This window comes from Panthera uncia, chromosome F2 (assembly GCF_023721935.1).
Source record: "Panthera uncia isolate 11264 chromosome F2, Puncia_PCG_1.0, whole genome shotgun sequence".
Lineage (NCBI taxonomy): Eukaryota > Metazoa > Chordata > Mammalia > Carnivora > Felidae > Panthera > Panthera uncia.
Genome location: NC_064812.1, coordinates 6868097 through 6895533, shown reverse-complemented (window position 1 = coordinate 6895533; position 27437 = coordinate 6868097). Strand labels below are relative to the sequence as shown.

At 43.1% G+C, this 27437-nt stretch overlaps 1 protein-coding gene across 2 annotated transcripts in view; it reads left to right on the top strand.

Annotated features, from left to right (window-relative positions):
• Positions 1-27437, top strand: part of KHDRBS3 (KH RNA binding domain containing, signal transduction associated 3) — a 189088-nt gene that overhangs the window by 76119 nt on the left and 85532 nt on the right. For both annotated transcript variants that reach the window (XR_007458363.1, XM_049632863.1), the window contains exons 3-5: positions 8363-8479; positions 13760-13906; positions 26105-26244. Coding sequence is in view for 1 of the 2 variants with exons in the window: in XM_049632863.1 (XP_049488820.1) it covers positions 8363-8479; positions 13760-13906; positions 26105-26244 (404 nt within the window). In the remaining variant the exon portion in view is untranslated. The remainder of the gene's footprint in view (positions 1-8362; positions 8480-13759; positions 13907-26104; positions 26245-27437) is intronic.

The window sequence follows — 27437 nt, the reverse complement described above, 5'->3', positions numbered from 1 at the left end:
GGGGGAGAATCACTGAAAGCAAGAACTGCGGACCCCAGTTGACCGCCTCCTCCTGCAGAACAGAGGTGGGGATGAGCCGTCTTGGGACTCGGTCCTCCAGCCCCTGTTGGTCTGCCTGTTGGTCCTCCAGCCCCGGTGGGTCAGTCCCTGTTGGTCTGCCTGCCTGTCAGCGCTCCCCCACGGTGCTCAGGTTGCTGAATTATGAGCAAATAAATAAATGGTAATTGTTTAAAGCTGTTAAGTTTGGGGTTAGTCTGCTGTGTAGCTACAGATAACCAAGGTAGCATTAAAGCGTAACTGTTGAGTCTTGCTTTCTCGCTGCCGGGCCGGGCACGGCTGGTGAAGTGACCCGCGCAGGCACATGCTGGCCACAGTCTAGGGCTGCAGGGTTCAGGTCAGGGGGTCGGGAGGGGAGAAAGCCATAATGGACAAAGGGCTTGCTTTTAGCAGGTGTCAGGTTCATCCCAGGATTTCATTTTGGCTGGTCGAGTGCATTTAAGAACAGCCGATGCGAAGGGAGTGTGGAAGAATTCGGTTACTATTGGGGAAGATCCCGTAACACTTATGCACGTGTTTGGCGTGGTGAGCAGGAGGGACTGTGCCACTGACAGGACTTGACGTTATGAAATTCTTTTCCTCTTGTGCCAAAGAGTTTTATATTTTGTGATACTGCTGATACAGCTATGGCTTTCTCAGGCAGTAGTAGCCAGGAGACCAGATTCCCCGACCCAGGGCTCATTAGTGTATTCTGTTGATTTTGCTGATTCAGTGCCCTTTATATATAAATGCCTGACTGCGCGTGTAGCAGACTGTTAAGAATGGAGGCGGGAATTAAGGTGTTGCTTTCAGAGTTGAGTATAACACGTTCCCTCTTCTCGGGAATCTAACACGAAAGGCGATATGCCAGGTGTCACGTGGCGAAGCAGGAGGAGGAGAGTGTGGGCTCTGGGTGCTTGAGGCGCCTGCCGCACAAGCCCTGTGGCCCCAGGAGACGGCAGGCCAAGAGCAGGGACTGCCAGTACGCTCACTTCACCCCCTTCTTCCCACCGGGTAAAGTTTGCCATTGTTGAGAGAGGGGGTTCATATCAATAGGGAACAGTTAAGCAGTGACCAGAATACAGACTGAAAATGAAACCACCCAGATTGCATTTACATTCTGAACTTAAAATTAAATCCAGACTCTTAGGGCCTCCAAGGCCCGCTGGATGCCCGTCTCTTTTACCCTGTGTCTGACTTCCCAGCCCAGACTAGCTCTGCGCCCCCAGGCTCCCAGCTCCTTGTTCTTGGAAGCACCTTTGAATTCAAGGGCCTTTGCACTTACTGTTCACGTTGCAGGAAGTCCTCTGTCCCCGTGTCCTTGCACAGGACACCACTTCCCTGTAACCATCACAGGCCAGCCCACCGTGAACACCAGGGGCTCCGTGGACGCTTCCTGGCAGTTAGTAGATGCGGTGGTCTGCGTGTAAGTTGCACTTGTCTGTCACCCAGCTGCCGCTGCTGAAACCTGAAACTCAGCATGGACGGCTCGTCATCTCCTGGGTTTTCCACTCTCCACCTAGAGCAAGTTGGCCACTTCACCAGTGTTGCAGCAGTAATGACAGTACGGAGGGCAGACGCCGACCTAACTGCATGTTTTGTTGATCTTTAAGTATTAAAAAAAAAAAAGGGGGGGGGTGAGTGAGTGGCTTTGTTGTCTTTGCTCCTGCAGATGAGGGTGTGGGTCTGAGCAGATCTCAGCGGTGGCTGCTGAGTCTTTCCCTGATCCCCCTGTGGGCCCGTGGAGGCTGGGGGTGTGAGTGTTGAGTTCCTGCCCGGAAGACCTTTAACAGAGTGTCAGCTCTAATTCTGTGGCCTTCAGGGCTTCCTGCTCTGGTGCGAGCCCGCCCCAGATAAGCAGGCGCTCGAGTCTCGTTTCTCCCAGCAGGTGCCTGTACCCTGCCCTGGGTGCGGTTGGTGTTTGCCCTGGGACTTCAGCATTAACTTGCATTCTGTCCAGCTTTCTTCGGGTTTTGAGGGCAAGAGTGATGTTCGTTCTTTCCAGCTCTCCCATCTGAGCCGAAATGGGTAGTTCTTGGGATGTGGTAGTTTCGAGAAACCGCACAAAATCCAGACTGGCAGAAGTCAAGAGCAGGGAAGTGGAGAAGCCAGAGAGGTGGGCAAGAGCTGGGTCAGGAGAGGCTTTTCTCAGCAGTGTCGGGACATCGGGACTTCATTCAGAAGGTTGTTGGGAGTTGTGTTTTACTGAGAGTGTCCCAAAGTGACCTTTGTGTGAAGAGCGCTGTGCTGATTTAGGATATCGAGGTTGACACGGAGAAAGGCTTCCGTAGCGGGCACAGTGGGCGATGACGGTGGCCTCGGCTGGGAGTTTGTGGCGTCTGCAGAAAAATAGACAGGTGTAAGGGACCCAGGGAGGTGAAATTGTTAGATATAATGAATCCATTTATTAAATGCTCTCTCTGCACAGGTGGTAGACCAGTGAGCACAAAAGGTCTCCTCATTGCCCTCGCGGAAGTTTCTGGCTTGAGTCAGGGCGCTGACGGCAGGGCCGTTTACTGGGCTGGGGAGCTCTGGAAGGTAACGTTTGAGGCTATGTTGGCAGAGGTTACAAGTTCAGTTTTAGTGTGCAGTTGGAGGTCAATAAAACATCCCTTTGTTGGACTAACCAACTTTTTGATGAGCACCCAATTAAGGGAACCTTTTAATGGAGACCGTGACATGTTCTTGAGGCTTAGTTGTTTATGAAATGACAGCTTATGTGTAATTGTTCCCCAAGGAGCAGTGTCCTGTCACAAATATAGTTTAAGTCAATTAAAGCTAGTTCAGAAAAACATTTGGTCTTTTCCAACAAAGAACATCATTACGGGATCTTACACGTTATGCAGTGAAACTCAAATATACTTATTCTGTGTTGGTTTATCCTTTGTAATCGTTTGCACAAAGTTTCCTATTTACAGTTATAAAATTTGTAGTATAATATAGTTCTGTACTAATTGGCATCTGGAAAAATATCATTGATCTTGGAAATAATACTTTCACCTCTTATTGAAATCTGTGGACAGATGAAATTATTAATAAAAAATGAAAGTTAAAATGTATTAAGTTCTCATTTACAAATCCGGTTATCGGAAAACAAATCCTGACTTAGGTTAAGGAAAGATTTTATTTGAAAGCATTATTGGGGGGTGCCTGGGTGGCTCAGTCAGTTGAGTGTCCCGACTTCGGCTCAGGCCATGATCTCGCCCTTCGTGGGTTCAAGTCCCATGTTGGGCTCTGTGCTGACAGCTTGGAACCTGAACCCTGCTTCGGATTCTGTGTCTCCCTCTCTCTCTGCCCCTTCTCCATTTGCTCTCTCTCAAAAATAAATAAACATTAAACAAAATGAAAGTATTATTATGGAGCACCTGAGTGACTCATTCGGGTAAGTGTCCAACTTTGGCTTTTAAGTCATGATCTTGCAGTTCATGAGTTTGAGCCCCCCATCGGGCTCAGTGCTGTCTGTGCAGAGCCTGCTTTGGATCGTCCATCTCCCCCTCTCTACCCCTCTCCCACTCATGATCTCTCTCTCTCTCTCTCTCTCTCTCAAAAATAAATAAACATTAAAAAATTATTATTAGAAGAACAGGAAGGGGGACTTGTAATAGCAGGGGCTCTGAGCCTCCTGAGATCTGTCAGCGACCTAGCAGTCAGCGGGCACAAGGGGAGCGGGCCCAAGGCCAGGAGGGTGTGGCGACAGCATGATGGGACACTAGGTCAGAGAACGGTCACCCTGAGGCTGGTGCCTGGAAGTGGGGGGACCTTCAGGGATTGTGTGTTGGCCCGGGTTGCCTGTGGGTCACATTTAGGGGCGTGAGGAAAACGAGAACTTCTTTGAAGTTTGATCAGGTGAGGTGAGAGGACATTTTCTGACTGGTCAGTGGGGACGGACAGGTTGGCCAATCTTTTGTGAGGCAAAGGATGGGAAGGTCCAGGGTCTGGGTCGGCCTGCTCTTAGGTGAACAGGGAATCATCTACAGGCCTTATCTAAATCCCCTGAGGAGGAGGAACTCTGCAGGGAGCCATTCCCGGGAATGGGAAAGGGCCCCAGGCTGTCCTCATCATCACTGTTTTAGGAGCACCGGGGCTGGTTAAATTCGGCATCCTCGGGGCACACTTACCTGATGTGCTTTAATCTTCCTGATAACCCTTCATTGCTGCAGCCTCCACTGGGGCAAATATGGTGACACTGGGGACTGGGAGGGCTAAGGAACTGCCGTGGCCACACTGCCGGTAAGAGGGCGCCCCGCTGCTTCAGAAGGCTGTGGCCTGGGAGCACCAGCGTGTCCTAGAACTTGGGCACTTGAGACAGCCGTGCTCCCCAACTCCTGTACCATTCGTGTTGTCTGAAGGATGCAGGAGGCTTTCACAGCCCATGCATCGCTTAGGCCTTGTCTTGTTGGGTACCCACCTGGGTGGCTTATGGTTTGTTGGTTTGGTTTGTTGAAGGACATGATGGCACCTTAGAGAATCCACGGAGGAACCGATCGTGTAATCGCAAGAAGGAGCAGCAAGGGCTTTAAGCCCAAGATGTAGAGAGGGACCGGAGTCGGTGGCTCCTCTCCCCAGCGGTGTTTCTCAGTAGGGACACGGTTGACATTTTACACAGGACACTCCTTCGTTGTGAAGGGCAGTCCCCTCCGTTTCTGATGTGTGATAGTCTTGGCTTTTGCCCACTAAGTGCCAGGAGTGACCTACAGTCAGCGTGACAAGCAAACATGCTAAGTATTTCCAGATTCTCCCGGGAAGGTGATGCAGTCGGGTTGAGAACCCGACCGAGCAACCGAGCGTACTGCCGTCGTTGTGAGTCAGCGTTAAGGACGCTGAGGGTCCGCGCTCTCAGTTCTCAGCCGCAGACCTGGGCACGGCCGTGCCGGTTCAGTATGCATTGCCGTCGGAGGGTAGTCGGTGTGTAGTAGCCGGTGGGTGTTGTTCACGTAAAATTATGTATGTTCATAATGGCTGAATTCATCAATTTATTCCTTACCCATTTGGCATAGGATACGCACCATCTATTGGTTGCTCTGTTAGGTGATTTTTTATACGTTTCCGTATTTAATTCATATGACCGGCACCGCCGGTGGGTCCTAAGGTCCCTGTGTTGTGGATGAAGTCCGACACCCGAGAGGGGGACTTGACCTGGGACACATAACTCCTGCACAATACATGCTTGAACAGAGAAGTCGGTGAAAATCTTCTGCTTGCCAAAGTACTCATTTATGTACTTTTTGTGAAGGAAAGACTAATAGAAGTTAAATGGAGAAAGAAACTCCTGAAGGCATATAAAATCATAAAAACGTTTTTCCTCTGTATGTAGAGGCCTGTGTTTTTATGTGTTACAAGTGACCTTGAATAAATCCTACCATTCTGTGGACTTCAGTTTTCTCAGTATAAAATTAGATGTTTGGACTGGATGATTTCTAAGGCCTCTTAGTTTTTATTAATGGGGAAATATTTAACTACTAAAGACGTGATGCAAATATGGCTGTTTGCCCACAAATTTATTCTCATGCCATCCTTGAAACCTGCCAAAATGAATGTAAATGAAGTAAAAAGGCACAGATCCTCAAAGACAAGAATGGAAGGGCGAGGCAACAATAGGCCAATGACTGGAGTGAGATTTCAGTGGCTGCAGAATAAATGGACAAATGGTAATGACTTAGGAGAGCAGAGAAAGAAGAATCCAAGCTCACAGGGCCAGAGAAAGTGTCCCAGAAATTTGGTCAGTAGTGTGGGAACACCTTGAGAAAACTCCGGAATCCTAGATGCCAGTTACTGAGAAGGTGGATTTAGGGGCAGAACTGAAGTGGAGACTTGGTTCAGAGCTTATGTGAGAAGTGGTTAGGGGCACTTGGGGGGCTCAGTCTGGTTGGGCATCTGATTCTCGATTTCGGCTCATGTCACGATCCCAGGGTTATGGGATTGAGCCCCACATCAGGCTCCGTGCCGAGGTGGGGGGCTTGCTGGAGATTCTCTCTTTCTCTCTCCCTCCGCGCCCTCCCCTGCTGGCACATGCTCTTTCTCTAGAAATAAAATTTAAAAAAAAGAAGTAGTAGTTAGACCACTGGATGCTCTTCCCAGCTTATGAAGCCAGGCATCTGCCTTCTTAACCTAGAGCAGACTAGAGATTTCCTGAAGGGGTTGAATAAAGAAACTCAGATGGATTCAACTGAGGGCTAGAGATGCCACACTGGAAAATGAGGGCATTATTTCCCTTAAATAAAAGTGTGTGTAGCTCATAGTGGGAATCCCAACATTCCAGCAGCCAGGCTGATACCTCCTCCTGGGAGATCAGGGAGTTCCAGGGTGTCCAGGTAATGTTTTTGAGCTGCAACCTTAAATTTTTAAGAGCAGGCAGCAGGGGGGATTACTGGTCACCTGAGGAAAGCCGATAATGTAGGAAGAGACCAATTCGCACAACATGAATCTATTGGAAGCAGCGGATGCTATAAGCTCCAAGTTGGGGGAAGGGGGCACTGCATTAAAATCCTCAGAAAGATAAGAATTTGTGTCAATTACATAAAATATTTTTAAAATGCTGTAAAAAAGGAACAAATATAAGAAAATGCTATTAGTAGTTAAACGTTTGATAGCAAAAATGAAAAAATCAATAGATATGTAGGAAATATACTTAAATCTCCCAGAAAGTAAAAGAGAGAGAGAGAAGGTGAAAGAGAAGGAGGAAGAATAAGAGAGAAATTTAGAGTTCCAAACCAGGAGATCCCTATAGACACATAAGAATTTCCAGAAAGATAAAGCAGAGCAAATGGGGAACCAAGAAACAAGGTAGGGATCCGTGGGTGGAGACACTGATCTTTTCCTACGTTGTATTATTTGATATTTTTAACTCTGTATCATTTCTGTTTTTTAAAAAGTAATTGACTTTAAATTTAAAAAAAAAGTAATTTGAAGGTTAAAAATACTGTAGTTATTTGAGTTTTCATTGAAGACTAATAAAATTAAAAGTGAGCAAGGAAAAAATACCATCTTGATTTTTTAAAAGCTCGTATTTTAAGAATATTACTTCACTTTCCATAGAGAAGTGGAGGAACAATTGTCTTTTAAAAACAGCAACAGCACAGCAGTGGCATAGATTGTGGATGAGAGCTGATACCAAAGCAGTAGCTGCTTAAGTTTGTAATCCGCAATCTTGCCAAAGATCGCCTAGTCAGTAGGGCTGACTTTTCCTTTTGGGAACAAGAAATATTCACAACTTAATTATAGTAACGCTTTTAACACTTGTGTGAAATTCCTAATAATATCCTTTCATTCATGAAATACCCTTTCATTCAAGATATATTTATTATCTATTATGTGCTAAGCATTGTTCTGGTTTTTTTATATGGACCCATTTAATCCTCCTAACGGCCTTATGAGGGTGGGTTGTGTTGTCATTTGCCATTCTCATTTTGTAGATGAGGAATCCAAGGTACGGAGAGATTAGGTAATGCAGTTACTAGCCGGGTTACTCAGCTGGTAAATGGAAAAACCATGTCTTAAAAGGACGGCAGTGTAGCCTCAGAATCAATGCCATTAATGAATTCACTTCTACGCTGCCTGTTAAATAAAGAACCCCGTAGAATCTAGACTAAATATTTTGTCAACATTTCCAAAGCTAGTTGTTTTAGAAGAGTTAGATGTTGGGGCACTTGGGTGGCTCCGTTGGTTAAGCATCCAACTTTTGCTCAGGTCATGATCTCACAGTTCGTGGGTTTGAGCCCCGCATCGGGCTCTGTGCTGACAGCTTGGAGCCTGGAGCCCGCTTCTGATTCTGTGTCTCCGTCTCTCTGTCCCTCCCTTGGTCACGCTCTGTCTCTCTCTGTCTCTCAAAAATAAATAAATGTTAAAAAAATAGAAGAGTTAGATGAATTTTGTCATAAAGCTTTGTGAGCCACTGACTGCTTGGGAACTCATCTAGGCCAGTGCACTCCCTGGTTGACTGACCAGGTGGAAGGACCCAGATGCTCCATAATGACCAGCCCAGTGCACATTACCTCTTTCCCACCCACATCCTCACGCTAGCACTGTTTGTGCTTCATGTCAGTTGCCTACTGAAAGTGTCAGGACAACAACTTAGGAATTCTGGGAACTAGCTGCATTTATAATTTGTGAAATCTAGCCATCATTGAAATGATTGGTTTTTACTTTACAGTTTTTAACCCCATTTTATGGGGTTTGTGAAAAACATTAGTGTGATGCATATAGTAGGAACTTAAATATCTGGCGTTAATTAGTAATGTGCAGTGTACTGTCGTGTTTCCTGACGTTCGAGATTAATAAATTACTTTCAGATATGACTTACAAATTTGGTTTGTTTGTTTTCTCCTAGTTCAACTTTGTGGGGAAACTTTTGGGTCCCCGTGGCAATTCTCTGAAGCGCTTACAAGAAGAAACCTTGACGAAAATGTCCATCCTTGGAAAAGGTTCCATGCGAGACAAGGCAAAGGTAACATTCGTTGTAGACAATGGCTGCTTTTGGAGACAGGTTGTATAATCCACCTTTAGAGTATCCATTGTATTAATGCAAATTATATAAGAGCTAGCTAGGATCTTAAATGAAGTTATATGGAAACGTCGTAGAAGGCGGTGAGTCTGGGATGTAGCCGAAAATGGAGTCACTCGGGCCAGTTTCAGAACATGCAGTGTCTTACACGTACGTCTGTAACTATCACATTCATTTGTAAAATGAAGTAGCAATACCTGTGGTTTTGATTGTAGATACAACACCTGGTAGACGGATCAGTGAGACTGAAATGCCCATGAAGAGAAATCAGAGTTATCTGTGGTCTCGGGGCCACCGTTGGCATTTTAGATGAGTCCCTTTGGGCCTTTTTTGTAAGCTTGTATTTCACATGGTTGAGTTCATAAAGTATACACCTTTATTTGCCCTTTTTGCCCTTCATTTGATACCCTTTATGTTTTACCGGGTTCAAGTGGATTTTAGACGCTTTAATAATGGCTTAGCGTTCCAACACACAGTTGTTCTCCTTGGATGTATTCACGCTAACCTCCTCCTTTTTTAAGAAGTTAAAGTTAATGGAGTTGTTTTTATCGATCACTTTCTCAAATATACCACCTTTGAAAGAAGCATTCACGTTTCATGCCGTGCTATCCCTGACAGTGTTCTCTGTTACCGTTTTGTTGTTCTGTCGTGGTGAAAAGATTGACATTACTGGAAACCAAGTCCGCATTTAGTGGTCACTTACCATAAAAGGTCAGACGATGATTGTGTCCGACAAGAAAGTTATTTACACAAAATCCAGCCTCCCCACACAGAAAAGTCCATCGAAACAAAGGCTTTTATAAGAAAAAATAGCTGCCATCTGCTTGTGAGTCAGGCAGTCTGTGAAACATGTTACAGGCGTTACTCCCGTGTTCTCCCTGCAAAAATGATGGAAGGTACATAATATTTTTCTTGTTTTATGTGTAGAAAACCTGAGATTTAGGGAACCTGAGTGTATTATGTGAGTTAATCAGGGAAGCTTATTGAATTATTTGATTAAAACATGGCTGTGTATCAGACACACATGGGATGCTGTTAAATATAAAGATTCCCATACAGCCTCTTTGGAGGGTAGAACCTCAAAATGAATTTTCAGGGGGCGGGGTTTGAAATGATTCTGGTGTGGGCCAGGTTAGGTTAACTACTCACTAAGCATTGCTGTCTCAGATGATGTTCCTTTGATTCCCTGACTCATCTGTTCTGGGTGGAGGAAAGGGAACCATATTTTGGTCAGTTGGTTGGAAATTCTGTGTATCTTGTACGAAAATACCCAATCCTTGCTGATATGTTAATGAGGTCTTCAGTAAGGCCATCCGGTCATGAGGTACGTGATATGCCCAGGGAAATTCATCTACATTGTACTGCTTATTTTGTTTGCTGTTAAGGGAGGGTTTTTTTGGTCAGAAGTAACATTTTACGGCTTACGGTGGCCGTGATCAGGGCGTCCACGGACAGTTTTACAGGTAGGAGGGAAGCAGCGAAGGCAAGTCTTTGGTTAGATCCTATGTCCAAGTAATAGCAAGTGCCTGGCTATCCGTTTAATGAAAGGGGCCCTAAATACTATCAGCTTGCTATCTGGGCTTGGTGGTCTGTCCAGATTATGGTGTCATTTTAAGGGCTCTCTCTGCCATTGGCACAGCGGACACTCGGCAGTGCAGTAGCCAGGAATCTTTTCCAGAGGAGTCTGTGTTGTGAAGTAATATCTAATCTCTCCCTCTCTCTCACCACAGACCCCTTATTGGAGTCCCTTGAGTAGCACTGGGGTGGGCGGGGAATGAGGTGCTTTGACATCTACAGTTAGTCCCTTTGGCTCCCTGGCCACTGAGTGTCTGCTCTGCATTGCATGGGGCACTCGGTTCTCTTACCTGTTGAGGCTTCTTTCCTAGGCCACTTACCAGCCCTTCACTAATCTCTCCTTTCTCTGTCCTTGACCACATGGGTCTGAGAATCAATATAGAGATTCTGTAAGTGGCTGGTCATTTCCATTCCCCCAGGACACCCCGGAACTGGGGAAGTAGAGTACATTGTAGGTTCACAGCCCATTAAGCCTGCTGCCAAGCGGCGGGCTCAGAAGTCCTTTATCTCTTGACCCCACGGACCTCACTCTCCACCCTCATCAGCGGCCTTCAGTTGAGCAGCGTTGGCTCAGAGTCAGGTTCGTTAACCCTCGGGCCGCCGGGTACCTCTTCTCGGTGTGCAGTCACTCTAGTAAAAGGCCCCCGATCCTCGTTGGCAAGACGGGGAGGGAGCGTCGCGTGCACGCAAGGGGATGTTGCCATTTACCGCGAGCTCTCTTGTTCTCTGCATCCCCGGGCCAGGCAGGGATCATGGGCCAGGAGGTCATCCTGAGGAACGGTGACAAAGCCTGAGGATTGTCCTCTCCTTTCACGGAACGACCTCGGCTACTCGAAACAGGGTAGGAAGAGCTCCAGCAGACTGGCTTCCGCCAGTGCCGAAGGTTCAGCGGGGCTGTGACCCTCGAAAACCCGGGGTTGTCTGGATCCTCTCTGATGTTGCCGGTCCAATTCTCAGGTCTTCACTGCTCTCCAGACATTTTCCTAAATCCCATACGAGAGATGGCCGGGCCGTGTGTGTCGTCCTTCCGCGGCACATGGGCCTCAACTGTGCTTCCGTGTGGGGCCTCCGCCGGCCTTCGGCCGTGAGCGGTGACACCCTCCAGGCTGCCGCTGGCTCTTTGAGCCTCGAACTCCTAATGTCAAGTCTGGAGTCTGTCACTCTCTTTTTAAAATTCTTCAGTACAGTGAACAATAGCCTGTTGCGCCCCACCCCACCGCCTTGCTCGTCCTGCCGTGCACACGCACGGCCATCGGTTACACCTTCAAGGCGTTTCACTGACGTGACCACGAGCGATGATTTCTACACGATGGGGACTTACTGGGGTCCCGCCTGCCGTCCTGCAGTCGGTCCTCACGGCCTGAACTCTGGAGCGCTGGCTTCTGTTGAGCCTCTCAGCCTGCAGAAATTCTCAGTTAATAAATAATGTGGATTGCTGCAGAGATTTCCATTACTCAATGTTAAAATCTTGTAGCTTTTCAAAGTGCTCACTGTCTAAATTCTAACAAGACCATAATTCATTTTATTCTTGTGTTTTCTACATGGATGAAATTATGGGAGTCGTTACGCCCTCTTATCAGCTGGGTTTGTAGCATAACAATCACTATACCGTGTGGTCTGTGGAGCCTTCAGTTTGTGCCAGACATGCCGGCTGTTTTGCCCTTCCCATCCGCATTATAGAATGATAGAACGATTGATGCTATGTTCATTTTTTGAGTCTTTCTGATGTACTACGCCTCATTGTAAGGACTTTTTGTGTCCTTAAACGTGAGACTCCTTTTTTTATTACCACTCCATCATATTGCCAGTAACTCCTCATTACTATTCTAGTAACTCCTTTCTTACCACAACAACCCTACGAGCCGTTGATACTCTTATTCCCCGCTTAAAATCACCGCTTCGCGATGATAAAGTAACCTGTCCAAAGTTACAGGGTAAATGTTGGATTTGGGATTCGAATGCAGGAGTCCAAACGAAGTCTGTGTTCTTCCCCGCACACCATGTTGCCAGTCCTTATGAACCCAGGGAAGAATCTGGTAAAGCTTCTCGCTCTGTGGAGATGTGCGACGGCGGGTTAGGATAAGAAAGCTCTGCTGTTGCAGTTTACTTCCGCTGTAGCGATGACAGTGCTTCACCGTGAGGCACAGTGACAGCCTGTCATTATCATCATTAATTGGAGCCCATCGTAGAATGGGTAAGAAATGTTTAATTCTCTAGTTCATGCTTCCAAAAGTGAACTTTGAACATATAATTCGATTTTTAAACCTTCAGCTGTGAAAGGCAGAGTATCAGATGAAGCGATGGCCAATGTTCTGATTAGAACAGATGGCCTACCGTTGGGCTGTGGCTGGCACGGCTAGGATTGTGGTGTATCTGACTCAAAACCCCGTGCCCTTTTCATATTACATATGTAGATCTCTCTTTTCTTTGTAAGAGAGCAAATTAGTTAAGTAACAGAAGTTGAAGCCTTAAGTGGTGAGGTCAAGGGTGTTTGTGCCTCTTTGACCTCTTAGCTCGTGGTGGAATTAAAAGGTGTTGTTGCCAGGAGTTCTAGGGTTCCCTTTCATGTGGGGCTGGTGTTTTGGAGGTGCTAGCAAGGTTTCCCCCGTTTGGGAAATCACTCTAGATGTAGGTACGTACTCATCTCAATCTGTCTCATTTGAATGTTGGAAACAAAGACTTTTAAAAGTCCCAGATTCTGTCCTTTGCCACTCTAATGAATGCTAGTTAGGAGATCATGGGCGAAAATCACTTGTCCCATTCTGATCTGGGGTTTTTTTCCTCCTAATTTCCCCCCTGAGTTTCATTATGTAAACAAATAAAAACAAAGTTGTTTTTTTTTTTTTTTAACGCATATCATAAAATCACGTAATAAGATCTTTCATTTATTTTATTCGTTTTTATCTTCACATATAGTGCCTGGCGTGTAGAAATGCTTTTTTGAATGAATATGTGAATGAACAAATGAACATAGAAATGAAATGATGTTTACCTCTTCATTGAAAAGACTCGCTGAATGTCTGCTGTGTGCCAGACACTTTTCTAGACCGGGGAGTGAACACCAGAGAAGACGGTCACGAGCGAACATAGAAATGAGATAATGTTTACCTCGTCATTGAAGATACTCGCTGAGTGTCTACTGTGTACTGAGTACTTTTCTAGACCAGGGACGAGCACCAGAGAAGACGGTCGTGGTGTTTGCTCCGCTGTGGCCACCTTCCGTGAGGGAAATTAGAAAAGAGTCAAGTAAAGAATAGGTTATGTCAGACACTTTGATGGCGGAAGTGCTTTGTGGCCACACTACGGGCACTGGGCGTAACCAGCGTAGAGGGAGCGGAGGAGATCAGCCAGTCCGGCCAGGGGTCTGAGGGCGCCTGGAGGGCGTCGAGCTGGGGGGACACAGGTGTCCTTCCCGGCAGAGGCAGGAGCTGAGACTTCTCCAGCAGCAGCAGGAAGCCCGGGTGTTTTCGTAATTCCCTGCGGGAATGGCAGGGTCAGATTTGTATCTCAAGCCTCCATCCTTGGGGTAGTGCCGCTTGCTGTTGAGTGACTCTTCTGTGACAGCCTCATGCCAGATAAGCTCTACATAGTGTTTCTTCTCCTTTTCTTATACAGACACGCTTTTAAGCATGGTTTTTCTTTCTTCAGGAAGAAGAGTTGAGGAAGAGTGGGGAAGCAAAATACTTTCACCTCAACGACGACCTCCACGTTCTCATCGAAGTGTTCGCTCCACCAGCAGAAGCATATGCCCGGATGGGACACGCACTGGAGGAAATCAAAAAGTTCCTCATTCCTGTTAGTACGGTTCACCCTGATAGTTAATTTGTCCTTTGAAGTCCTTTCTTTATTTTCATCCCTGGTAACTCTTCTAGTAATTGTTATTTGCACAGCACTTCATTTGTCGAAAGGGTCCCTGTGAATCGGTTGGCAGTTTTCTTTCTTTATATCGAGGCGAGGGATTTTTAAAGAGATTAGGTTGCACCGGGAAGGCTGCACGGCCAAGAAGGGTGAAGAGCACCCTTGCCAGTTCACGTTTGGGGGCTCCCACGTCCTAAGCTTCTTCGTGATGTTAAAATCACCTACGGATCCACTGTTCTCCCACACGGATGCGTTAGTGCCTTCCATGGCACCAAGCACTGTGTGTGGTTTTGGGCCAGAGGCATGAATAAAAGCAGTCCCTACCCTCCAGGAACACGTAGCGTAGAAGAGAGAAACGTAAGCCGAGGATTTCAGTACCGCAAGGTACACGTAACGACAGACCAAAGTGTCAGAAGCCCAGAGAAGAAGGACACCGTGGAGGTAGTTGGCTGGCTTCTGCCAGGTGTTTTGTGCTTTGTTGATGGAACAATTGCGTGTCTATTTTTAACCCTTTCCAGACACTTTGACGTTGCTAAGAATGTGATTATTTAAAGAGAGTGTATCCCTACTTCCATTATGAAAGTTAATTGAGGTCTTCTGTATAACTTGCATGTTCTAGATTAAAAAACTAAAACATTGAACATTTTGCCTCTTTAGACAATTTATTTAGAGAAGCTGTCACATCTGCCAAACAGCTGCCTGGGGTAAGACTGTCTTCAGCAATCCCAGGTTGGTCTAGTAGATTGACTTTACATACTGTAGCATATGTATCATGACTATATTATCTGTGAAGAAAACTGTTGAATTTACAAGGAAAGGATATTGTCAATCACGATTGCCTTGGAAAAGCCAAGACATGGGATTGTATTAAGTCATTTTACTTGGGAGCTGAAAATGTTTAAGCTTCCCTTTGTTCCCTCAAGCCAATATGATGATACATTTATTCATTTAGTTTAAAAACAAAGATTTTGAGTGCTTTCTATGTGGTAGATACATGGAAACTAATAAAAGATTCTTTTCTCTGCCCCTGTGGAGTCTGTCTAATGGGAGAGTTTGATAAGAATCAGACACCCATATAAACATTGGCACTCTGACAAGACTGACTAAGGAGAGGTAAATTTAACGTCTTAGTGATCAGTCTTAGGGGGTGTTGACCTAGCCACGTGGGCTGCCACAGGGCCTCCCACCCTGTCCCCTTTGCACTCCTCCACCAAGACATGGTTTCTCTGTCCTTGAATCTAGGCTGGCCAGGAGAACTCTTTGCCTAACCCCCAGTTACAAAGATTTTCTGCTGTTTTCTCCCTAATCTTTTATAGTAGCTGTAAAAGTAGCTACTAGCTTTTATAGTATTAGTATTAGCATAGTATAGTATTAGTATATAGTATGTGTCATTTAAGTCTATTATCGTTAAGTTTTTTTTTTTTTTTAGAGAAAAGGAGTGAATGCACATGCAAGAGGGGGGGAAGGCGGGGGGGGGGGGGAGAGAGAGAGAGAGGGAGAGAGGGAATCCCAAGCAGGGCTCCATGCTGTCAGTGCAGAGCATGGTGTGGGGCTCGAGCCCGTAAACCATGAGATCATGAACTGAGCGAAAACCTAGAGTCAGATGCTTAACCCGCTGAACCACACAGGTGCCCCAAGTCTGCGATCGATTTTAAGTTTGTGTGGTGGGAAGGTAGAATGTAGGTTTATCATTTTTTATATAGATGGCCAGTTGTCCCAGCACCATACGATGAAAAGACAATTCTTTTCCTGTTGAACAGCAACACCATTGTTGAAAGTCGATCGAACGTAAATGTGTGGATTTGTTTCTGGATTCTCAGTTCTGTTCCATTGATGTATATGCCTGTCCTAATGCCGGTGTCATGCCCTTAATTACTTTAGCCTTCTAGTACTTTGATTTGAAATCCAGGTTGTTGATTTTTTTACAAAGAAAAAGTTCTACTTCAAAATTGTTTTAGTTATTTTGGCTTCTGTGCATTTCAACATCTATTTCAGAATCAGCTTATCAATTTCCACACAGAAGCCTCCCGGGGTTTTGATAGAAGATTGAATCTGTAGCTCAATTTGGGGATTATTTCCATCTTAACAATATTTAGTTTTCCAGTCCACAAATATGAAGTGTCTCTACTTAACAGATTATTTTTTTCATTTCTTTCAGCAGTGTTTCATAGTTTTCAAGGTACTAGTCATATATATACTTCTTTTATTAAATTTGCTCCTAAGTATTGTACACTTTTTGATGCTATTGTGAATGCAGTTTTTAAAATTTCATTTTCAGTGATCCTAGGTTATAGAAATGCAGTTGACTTATATACACTGATCTTGGGTCTTGTAACTTTGCCGAACCATTAGTTCCAGTGTGTTGTTTCATTTTTATGGAATCATTAGGATTTTCTATATGCAGAGTCCTGTTATCTGTAATAAATTTTACCTCTTCTTTTCGGATTTTAATGAAATTAAAATTCATTTTTTTATTTTATTTTTCCCTTGTTACACTGACTAGAACTTTGAGTGCTTTGTTGAGTAGGAGTCGTGAAGATAGACCTCTTTCTTGGTGCTTTGAGTTTTCACCATTAAGTCTGATGTTAGCTGTAAATTTCATCGCTGCCCTGTATCTTGTTGAAGACGTTCTCTTCTGTCCCTAGGTGTTGAGAGGCTTTATCCTGAATGAGTATTTGTTGTTGTTGTTGTTGTTAATACTAGTGTATTGCATTAGTTGATATCCAGATGTTATGCCAACCTTGCATTACTAGGTGAGATCCCACTGAAATTACATGTTGCTAGCATTGATTTACAATAGCTTGTTAAGGATCTTAATCTTGTCATCTATAATCATGGCGGATATTGGCTTGTAGTACCGTATTCTTATAATCTTTGTATTAACCCACACATTTACCATTTCGGCTCCCTTTTTCTTTCTGTGGGTAGAGTTACCATATGGTGCTACCTCTTTTCAGCCCAAAGGACTGCCTTTAGCCTTTCTTGTAACTGAGACCTGCTAACCAAAAAACTGGTTTTGTTTTTCTCAGAATGTCCTTATTTCGCCCACCCTCTGAAAGATAGTGTGTATAATTCCTGGTTGACAGTTTTTTCTTTCCAGTCACAGAAGGCCAGTCTGCTGTTTTCTGGCCCTCATCATTTTTGGTGAGAAGGGCATTCATGATTTTGTTGCTAATGTACGTGATCTGTTGTTTTTCTCTTGCTGCTGCCAAGGCTTTGTCTTTCATTTCCATTAATTTGACAATGGTTGTGTATGCTTATCTTCCTTGCTTGTTAAGCTTTGTGAAGCCATAGGTACATGTTTTTCTTCAAATGTGGGACATTTTCAGCCATTGTTTCTTGAGATTTTTTTTCTCTTTTTTCTTTCTCCTCTGCTCCCCTCAGGCCCTGGGCTCCCATTGGTTGTATGTTGGTCCACTTGATGGTGCCCTGCATTTCTCTGAGTCTCCTTTCCCTTCATCCTTTCTTCTCTGTGTTCCTAACTGGATCATTTTAATTGGCTTATCTTCAAGTTGGCTGACCCATTCTTTTGTCATCTCAACTCTATTGTTGCGCTCCTTTGGTTAATTTTTCATTATCGTTGTTGTTGTACTTTCTTTTTCTTTTTTTCTAAATCTTTTTTTTTTTTTTTTTCCCAACATCTGGGCCCTCTCCAAGATAGTTTCTTACTATATCTTGACTGCCTGTCCGTCCGTCCTTCCTTCCTTCCTTCCTGTCATGTTTTCATGTTTCTTTGCATGTCTCCCAGCTTTTTTGTTGAAAACTCCACATTTCAGGTAGCATATTATAGCACATTTACATTTCGACTCATTTTATCCTTCAGGCTTTGTTGTCGCAAGTTGTTGTCTGTTTGTTTCTTTAGTAATTTAGTTGGACTAAATCTGCAGAGTCTGTCTACTTCGTGGCTTACAGCTTTGTTAATTTTTTTACTTCTCACTTTTACTTTTAAGCCTGGCCTGCTGGGCGTGTCCTGTATGGCCACATCTCTCAGACATCAGCCAGTGATTACTTAGAGGCTGTGCTCACACACCTGTGTTAGTAAGGCTTCTGCCGCCTGCTGATAAAATTGTGGGGGTGCACCCACAGGGTGGTCCATCGTCCTATCTTCCCTGGTCTGTGCTTCACTTGTGACCGAGGTGTTAATCCCTCTCCCTCCTTTGCCAGGTGTACAGACTCACCGTCAGGGAAGGATGTGTGGAGAGTGTTAAGCTCTCTCCCTTCTCTGCTGTACATGTGCTTAACCTCCATTCAGCAGAGAAGTGCGGGGAGCGTACCCAGGCTCTCCAAGGCTGCTACGTTTCTGGCTAGTCTGCCAGGCTGCCACTTGCCCCACCCAGAACCTGAGTATTAGGCTTGCTGATTCACTGGCCTTCTATTTATTTGCTACCAAAATGGCTACTGATACTGACAGTGCTCCTGGGCATGGGAGTTTTTCATACCGTCTTCCAAATTAAGGGAGCTTCCCCTGCAGCAAACTGTTGGTCTTCATGTCTTTCCCCACAGTGGTACCGACACGTCATCTGGGCTGGGGAGGGGGGCGGGTAGCATCCCCACACAAAATGCCACAGACTCCCACTCTTCGTGCCTGACACGAATACGTTTCTTGTATTTTTAATTTATTATATAACTTCAGTCAGTTCCCATGGTTCTGAAATGGTTGCTTTTACATGTGTGGTCAGCTTTTGTTGTTGCTTTTTATGGAATGGCTTTGCCAGGCTCTTTGTTTGGCTGTACTAAAAGTCCCTGCTCTCTCATTACATTTATTTATTTTTTTAATCTTATATTATTTTGGACCTCTGACCATATGAGCATGTGCAACGTCTCCCTCCATTCTTTTTAACGTCTGCATAATATTTCGTCATACGCATGTTCTAAAATTTATTTAATCAGCCCTCAAATAATGAACATTTATGCTATTTCTTATAGAGTATAATACAAACACTGATCCTAGGATTACTCTTTGGCATAATCATTGGCATATTTGGGGCAAATATATCTGAAGAGAACATTCCTGACCGGGAATCCACTAAATTGCAGTAAATTATTTTTAATAATTACATTTAAAACCTTTGTTCTCATTCTCTAGGCTAACACATTTAAATATGTTCTAAACTTACTGGACAGAAAAATCCCATTTACACCTATGTAATTAGAATTCTAATCACTTTTCCACTCTTCACAATTGATGCCCATGTTTGAATTAATGCTACAGTAGTGTCACTTTCCTGATAGGGAATTAAAATGATAATTTACTAATGACTAGTTTAAAATGTAGAGTTACTTAGTCTGTAAGCTGGCACATGTGACTTGGTTTCCCTCCTGATTTAAAATCATCATTTTTGGGGGGCGCCAGGGTGGCTGAGTCGGTTGAGCGTCCGACTTCGGCTCGGGTCATCATCTTGCGTTTCGTGAGTTCGAGCCTTGCGTCGGGCTCTGCGCTGATAGCTCGGAGCCTGGAGCCTGCTTCGGAATCTGTGTCTCCCTCTCTCTCTGCCCCTCCCCTGCTCACACTCTGTTTCTCTCTCAAAAATAAATAACAATTAAAAAAATTTTTTTTAATCATTTTTTTAAATCGTTATTTTAAAGACCCAAGAAAATTATAACTACAGTGACTTTATCAGTAGTTTTGTCTGAAAGAAGCAGTCCCCTAAAGTTTTTAAAAGTTGTCTAAGGGGCGCCTGGGTGGCTCATTCGGTTGAGCGTCTGACTTCAGCTCGGGTCATGATCTCACACTCTGTGAGTTCGAGCCCCGCGTCGGGCTCTGTGCTGACAGCTCAGAGCCCGGGGCCTGTTTCAGATTCTGTGTCTCTCTCTCTCTCTGACCCTCCCCCATTCATGCTCTGTCTCTCTCTGTCTCAAAAATAAATAAACGTTAAAAAAAATTAAAAAAAAATAAAATAAAAAAATAAAAGTTGTCTAAAATCACAAAGCTGGTGAGTCCAGTTGGTGAAATTCAGACTTAACGCAGGTGTGTTGACTCAGACTCCCATCATTTTTTTCCAACTATACTGTTTGTCTTCTTGAAAATGTAGTTTTACAAAGATTATGTTTTATTTTTTTTTTAATGTTTATTTATCTTTGAGAGAGAGAGAGAGAGAGAGAGAGACAGAGTGTGAGCGGAGGAGGTGCAGAGAGAGAGGGAGACACAGAACTCAAAGCAGGCTCCGGGATCTGAGTTGTCAGCACAGAGCCTGACGTGGGGCTCCAACCCACGAATTGCGAGATCATGACCTGAGCCAAAGTCAGACGCTTATTGGAGATGCTGACTGAGCCACCCAGGCGCCCCTACAAAGATCATGTTTAAAATGGGCTTTCATTCTCATTTTTGTGGCACCGTTGTAATTAAATAACTTCGCTTAGAGTAATTTTGTTTCCTTTTTAAATTTTTAATGGCATTTTTGGATTTTATGTTTTTTCCCATGAATCTATTTTTGAGCCACAGACAATTTTGTGTCACACCTCCTAGCACTTTTCAACAGGGCAGATATTTACCATTTATGTAGCACATTTTATTTAGAATGTGCTTTACAAATAATTTATTAATCTTCACACATTTTTAGTAAAATGGTAAGGAACATATTAATAGGCTTGTTATAGACAGGTTGAAATAATGATAGATTCGAATGACTCTTTTGAGATCCTAATACCCTAAATAAGTTAGAGAAAGAATCCATAGGTACAGTAAAATCTAGACTCCTGATCTTAGTCATTCCCGCAGCTCGGCAAGTTGAATTTGTCATTTTTCTTCCCTTCCTCCTCCTCTGCAAGTGTTTGCTTATTATTGCTTCAGCTTCCTTTTGACCTCCTTTTTTGATTGTTGTTCATGCTATTTTTCTTATTGCACGATGCCTTCTACCTCAAGTTTCAAGTCATTTCTGCTTTTGAAAAGTAAGGAGAAGATAGCATATTTTTTACAAACGTACTGAGTATATTTCATGTTTTTAATTCTAAATAATTCAGGAAACTATTGCACCTGAATCTTTTATTCACGCTCAGAAATGCTGGTTTCTTCTATCATAAGATCCTCCCTTCCTCGCTCAGACTGCAGTCCTTTCTCTTCCTCTTTGTGGAGCCACACAGCTGGAAAACCCGCCTGCCCGCACTGTGGCTGTGACTTGCTTACTCCCACTCTTCATTCCCCCGAGATGGATTCCAGCTCTACCCTTCACCAGAAGTACTATTTCTGAAGTCCGTGTTGCCTTTATTGTTAGTGAATCCCATGGAATTGGTACTTGGCTGCTTGACAGAATGTGAATGCAGCACCGAATCCTGGGGCTTTCATGCTCCGATCACCTCCGTTTCCTTCTCAAATTCCTGCCACCCCTTTTCGGTCTCCCCTGTGCAGGTTTTCTTCTATTAGTTTATGTTGATGCCCAGAGCCCTTCTCTCGCTCCAGGAATGTGCCCCAAGCAATCCTGCCTATGGCTGACATTTGTATACAGAGGAATTCTTGTGCTAGAGGTCCCCACTACCACCTTCAAACTCAGTAATTCTCTAGAAGGACTCACAGGACTCAGACAGTGTGTTATATACTGTGAGTGTGGTTTATTTCAACCAAAAGATACAGATCAAAATCAGCAACGAGAAGAGGAGCACGGGGCAAAGACCAAGAAGAGTATGGCCCTGGTTTCCAGGTGTCCCTGTGCAGTGCAGAGGGACACAAGGACACGTTTAACATTCCCAACAGTGATGTGTGACAACACCTGTGAAGCGTTCCCATCCAGTGAGGCTCTCCTGAGCCACAGCGTGCAGGGCTTTTACTGGAGATCAGTCACGTGCACGTACCGTACCTATGCACCTGACCTCGGCTGCTCACCACCCCACTTCCTGAGCCAAGACGAAGGTTCCCCACTAACCACACTGCCAGGGCAGGCTTATCTGGCCAGACTGGTGCAGCACGGCATCAAGCCTTAGGCATACAGAAGCCCTCTTTGCAGGTAGTCCCCTCTGTGGGCGTAGAGGTCACCTGCCAGGGGCCTGCCAAGAAAGAGCCCGCCTTGACGACAGGCCCTTCTCGGTGCTGTGTAGGGCCTGAGTAACCCTCGCTTGTTCACGTCTATATCCGTATCTTTAACTTTTAAATTTCTCGTTTTTATGTCTGATTGCTATGGGACATCTCAGTTTTAGTGTGTCGTGGGCCATTGCAGATTCAGCCTGTGCAAAACTGATTACAGCATGTTCCACTGTTACTTACCATTATTTTCCAGATGCCCATTGATGGTCTTGACTTTGCTTATATACCCCCTCATCTAGGATGTTACCATTTCTAATAAAATTAACCATTATAAATAACACCAGATCTACTTCTCCTCATTCTTTCTGCCGCGTCCCTACTCCAGGTTGTCTATACCACGTACTGGAATTATGAGCTTCCATCTGGAACTTCTGCCTCTAGTGTGTGGTGTTTTTTTTTTTTTTCCATTTAATATCTTTATGGAGGTATAAATCACATAGCATAAAATTCACTCCTATAAACAATTCAGTAGCTTTTAGTATATTCACAGAGTTCTGCAACTGTCACTTTAACCTAAGACCATTTTTATGACCCCCCCCAAGCAAACCTTGTAATGAGCAGCAGTGACGCCCCATTCTCCTCCCTCTCTGGGCAACCACTAATTTACTTTTTGCTTTTTTGCACAGCCTTTATGGAGATATAATTCACATCCCATACAATTCACCCGTTTAAGGTATACAGTTGACTGGATTATAGTGCATCCATAGTTACACAGCCATCACCACTATCTGTTTTAGATTTTCATCATCCCCCAGAGCAAACGCGTCCCCATGAACAAGCACTCCCCATTCCTGTCCCCTGCCATTCCTCATTCTGTCACGTGCCACCATTAATCCACCTCTGTGGGTTTGCCAGTTTTTGACATTTTGTGTACAATAGCACAAAATGTATGGTCTTTTGTCCTGCCTTCTTTCATTTAGCATACTGTTTTTAAGGTTCATTCAGTTGATTTGTCATTGCTGGATGATATTCCATTGTATGGATGTACCGTGTTTTATTTGTGTGTTATATGTCCGTTTATTAGTCAAGGACTTTGGGGTTATTTCTGTTTCTTGGCTATTATAAATAATGCTGATGTGAACATTCACGTACACATTTTTGGGTGGACGTATAGTCTCACTTTCTTGGGTATTACCTAGGAGTGGAGTTGTTAGGTCACTTGGTAACTGTGTTTAACAGTTTTGGGACACTGATGACTGATTTTCCCAAGTGCCTGGACCATTTTCACTGCCACCAACAAGGTGTAAGGCTTCCATTTTCTTCAGTGTTCTCTCAGTCACTACAATACCCTTTGTTTAAAGAGACTATTTGAACATCAATCTATAGTAATTTATGTCTGGGCTCTCAATTCTATTTTATTGATCTTTATGTCTACCCTTTGAGCCAGTAAGTACTACACAGCCTTTTTTTTTTAATGTTTTATTTATTATTGAGAGACATAGCATGAACAAAAGGGGAGGGGCAGAGAGAGAGGGAAACACAGAATCCGAAGCAGGCTTCAGGCTGTGAGCCATCTGCACAGAGCCTGACGCGGGGCTCGAACTCACAAACCATGAGATCATGACCTGAGCCGAAGTCGGATGCTTAACCGACTGAGACACCCAGGCGCCCCTACACAGTCTTTATTTCTGTAGCTTTGTAGGAAGTTTTGATGTGGGAACATAATCAGTCTTCCAACTTTGTTATTCTTTCTTATAATTGTTTTGGCTATACTAGGTCCCTTGGATTTTCATATATAAGTTTTAGTAAAGAAACCAGCTGGGATTTTTGAGAGGGTTTTCCTTGATTCTGTAGATCAATTTGGGAGGTGGGAAAGCAGAGTAGGAATATTGTCCATCTAGCCATGAATATTGGATATCTTTCCATTTACTTAGATTTTAAAAATTTTCTCCCAACAATATTTTGTAGTTTTCAGTATATAAATGTTGCTCTTATTTTGTTAATTTATTCCCGAGTATGTTATTCTTTATGATGCTACTCTAAATGGAATTTTCTTAATTTTATTTTTGTGGTGTTCATTGTTAGTGGAAAGAAATAAAATTGATTTTGTATATTGATCTTATATCCTGCAGCCTTGTGAAACACAATTATTGACTCTAATAATGCTTTTGTGGATTCTTTGTGATTTTCTTTGCATAGGATTATGCCATACCATATATGAACAAAGATGGTTTTAGTTCTTCCCTTTCAATCTGAGCACTATTACTTTTTTTTTTTTTTTTACATAGTTGTCCTGTCTAGAATCTCGAGTACAATGTTGGATAGATGTGGTGACAGTAGACATCTTTGTCTTGGTCTTCATTTTAGGATGATTCTTTTAGTTTTTTATTATTAACTATAATGTTAACTGTGGGTTTTTTATAGTTTGTTGAGTGTTTCTATCATTAAAATGTATTGGATTCTTCTCTCAAATGTTTTTTCTCTGTATTAAAATGATCGGGTTTTTTTTTTGTTTGTTTCATTCTCTTCTTATGGTATTACATTAGCTGATTTTTAGGTATTAAACCAAAATAGTAATTCTAGTATGTTTTACTTGGTTCTTATGTATAGTCCTCCCTTTTATCTTGTTTATACTGCTGGATTTGGCTTTGTAATTTTTTGAGAGCCTCCACATCTATATTCATCAGAATATTCATCTATAGGTTTCTTTTTTTGTAACATCTTTGTCTGTGTTGGTACCCGGACAATACTGGCTTTGTAGGAAGAGTGAGGGAGTGCTCCCTCCTCTTTAATTTTTTTGGAAGTTTGTAAAGGATTACCATTAATTGTTTGTGGAATTCACCATTGAAGTCTTGTGGGCCTTCAAATTTGCAAGACATTTATTTATCCAGTACTAATTTAGTCTCTTTGCTTATCTGTTCCAATTTTCTGTTTCTTCTTGAGTCAGTTTTGGTAATTTGTGACTTTTTAGGATCCATCCATGTCACGGTGTCATCTTCGTTACCTAATTTGTTGGCATACATGATCATAATTATTTCTAAAACACAAATCTAGGTATGCAACTCTCCTCCTTAGAACTGTTAAATGCTTTTTAGTACCCTTAGTCCTAAACCTTTAAAGTTATACTTAAAATGACTTGAGGTTTTGTTGAATTTGGTTTCTGCTTTCTACTCCATGTTGAGACCAGCCTCCCTGTACACTACCCGCCCCCCCCCCCCCAAGTTGTTTTTATATTTCAGCCATGTAGCACTTCTTCCAGTTCCCTACACACCATTTCTTAGGGTCTTAAAATACGATTTTTTCCTCCCATCTAGAGTATTTTCTAGCCCCTCCTCTGGTAATTAGTTCACACTCATACTTAGATGACACATCTTATGGAGAACCTACTCTTACTACCACAGCTTAAGTTAGATGCCTTTCCTTTTTGACCATTTAGACCGAACTTCCTTTCTATTGTGAAACAGATGACTTTATTTATTACATGTCTTTCCTGATGACTGTTGAATGGAGTTGGAGGTATTAAGGAAAGGAGGAATCAGGGATCGCTCCCAGGGTTCCTCAGATGAATATTTAGAGAATACTGTAAGACAAAGAAGAGCAAGCCTCCAAGTATAAAATGTATTCAGTTTTGAAAATGGTGCCTTTTTCTAGTATAATATCCAAATGGAATTGTACAAAAAGATTGTGTACATGTGGCTCTTAATTGTAGTAAAGCTATCATGTTGTATGTATGCCTTCCTCCTTTGTTAGAGTGTAAGCTCATTGGCTGCAGAGACCCTGGCTTGCTTCTCTGGTTTTGTTAGTTTGCACTTCACAGATGCTCAGTAACTATGAGTTGAATTGAGTTGTAAATAACAGTGCCACGTGTCTGTCTGTATATGGTATCTTAATTTTATTATAAATATCTCACTTGGAAAGTATGCCCCACACAAGGAGTAATGGCTGACTGTAGAAAATTTTAGCTTGGGGAAATTGCTGGGGTTTTTTGTTTTCTGGTTTTTTTTTTTTTTCCTTTTTTACAATTGATTCATGCGTTTTCATTTCAACAAACTCAAACCTTATGAAGTCAGCTATTTTCCTTGCCTTTTTTTTTTCTATTAAATATTGTTATTTTTCTGGTCCTAAGTACGTTTGTATTTTTCACATGAGGTGAATTATGTTGTCTTCTGTCTTCTGTGTAGGACTATAATGATGAAATCAGGCAAGCACAGCTCCAAGAGTTGACGTATTTGAATGGTGGTTCAGAAAACGCGGACGTCCCAGTTGTTCGAGGAAAACCCACCTTGCGTACAAGAGGTGTACCAGCCCCAGCAGTAACCAGGTCGGTGCAATTAATTGACTTTACTTTTCTCGTTGTTAGAATTGGATACCATGGCAACCGTTTTAATCTTTTTTTTTTTTTTTTTTTTTTTAATTAATAGTCAAACAGCTCTATCAGTGTATCAGTACAGAGCCTTTAAGGATATATTCAGACATTATGATGTCGTATTGAGGGGATTCCCTTTGTTTGAACTGAGATATTCCTGGGTTTAAACATAACCTCTACTACTTACCGGCTGATGACTGTATAGACAAGTTTATTTATCACTCTAACATTAAGTTTTTGATTGTTTAAAAAGAATCTTATTTTAAAGTAATATCACTGATAATGCAAATTGAGATAATGGAAGCAAGGGCTTTCCCCATGGAATACAAGATTAGGCTGGTTCATTGCCACATCTCCAGTGTGGAGCACAATGTCAGGCACCAAGTGGGGTGTCCATGAGCTTGTCATTTTATTCACTGGAATGGCCTGTGGTATCTGAAAACTCCCGAGTTGGTCCACACACACAGAATTTTTTTTTTTTTTGTCTCTGGATTGATGACTTTTTAATATGAAAATGCCCAGTGAATTCATGAAACAATTTAAACATAACTATGTATTGAGAAATGGCTGTCTCAGATTTATTTGAGAATTATTTTTAATTTTTTACCCAAAAGAAGAAGTGACACAGATTTTTCACTGGTTGAAATATATATATATTTTTTTTTTCAGATAGAATTGTGCATGAAATAATTTAAAGTAGCATTCTTTTATGTCTCCAAGTTAATTTGAGGCAATAAAAAATCAGTCTTTTTATTTGAGTGTTGTTGATCAGGCCCTGGTCAATGAGCGCAATTACAAATAGGCGTTATTGCAGTGTGAAATAAACAGATCTGTTCACGGTGCCAAGTGGGTTTTCTCTATAAGAAAAGGCTTATAATAATGGGATTGCTGTTGATGGTTTAATGAGATAATTTATGCGGGTGTTCAATAAGTGGTAAATCCCTTTCGTTTTCATTTCTTCTATCATTAAATTTACTTCAAATCATAAGAAATTACAGTTGACCCTTGACCAATGTGGGGGATAAGGGCACTGATCCCTCGCATAGTCAAAACTCCATGTATAACTTCTGACTCCCTGAAAACTTAACTCCTAATAGCTCACTGTTGGCTGCGAAGCCGTAACGACAGCACAGTTGATTAACACGTAT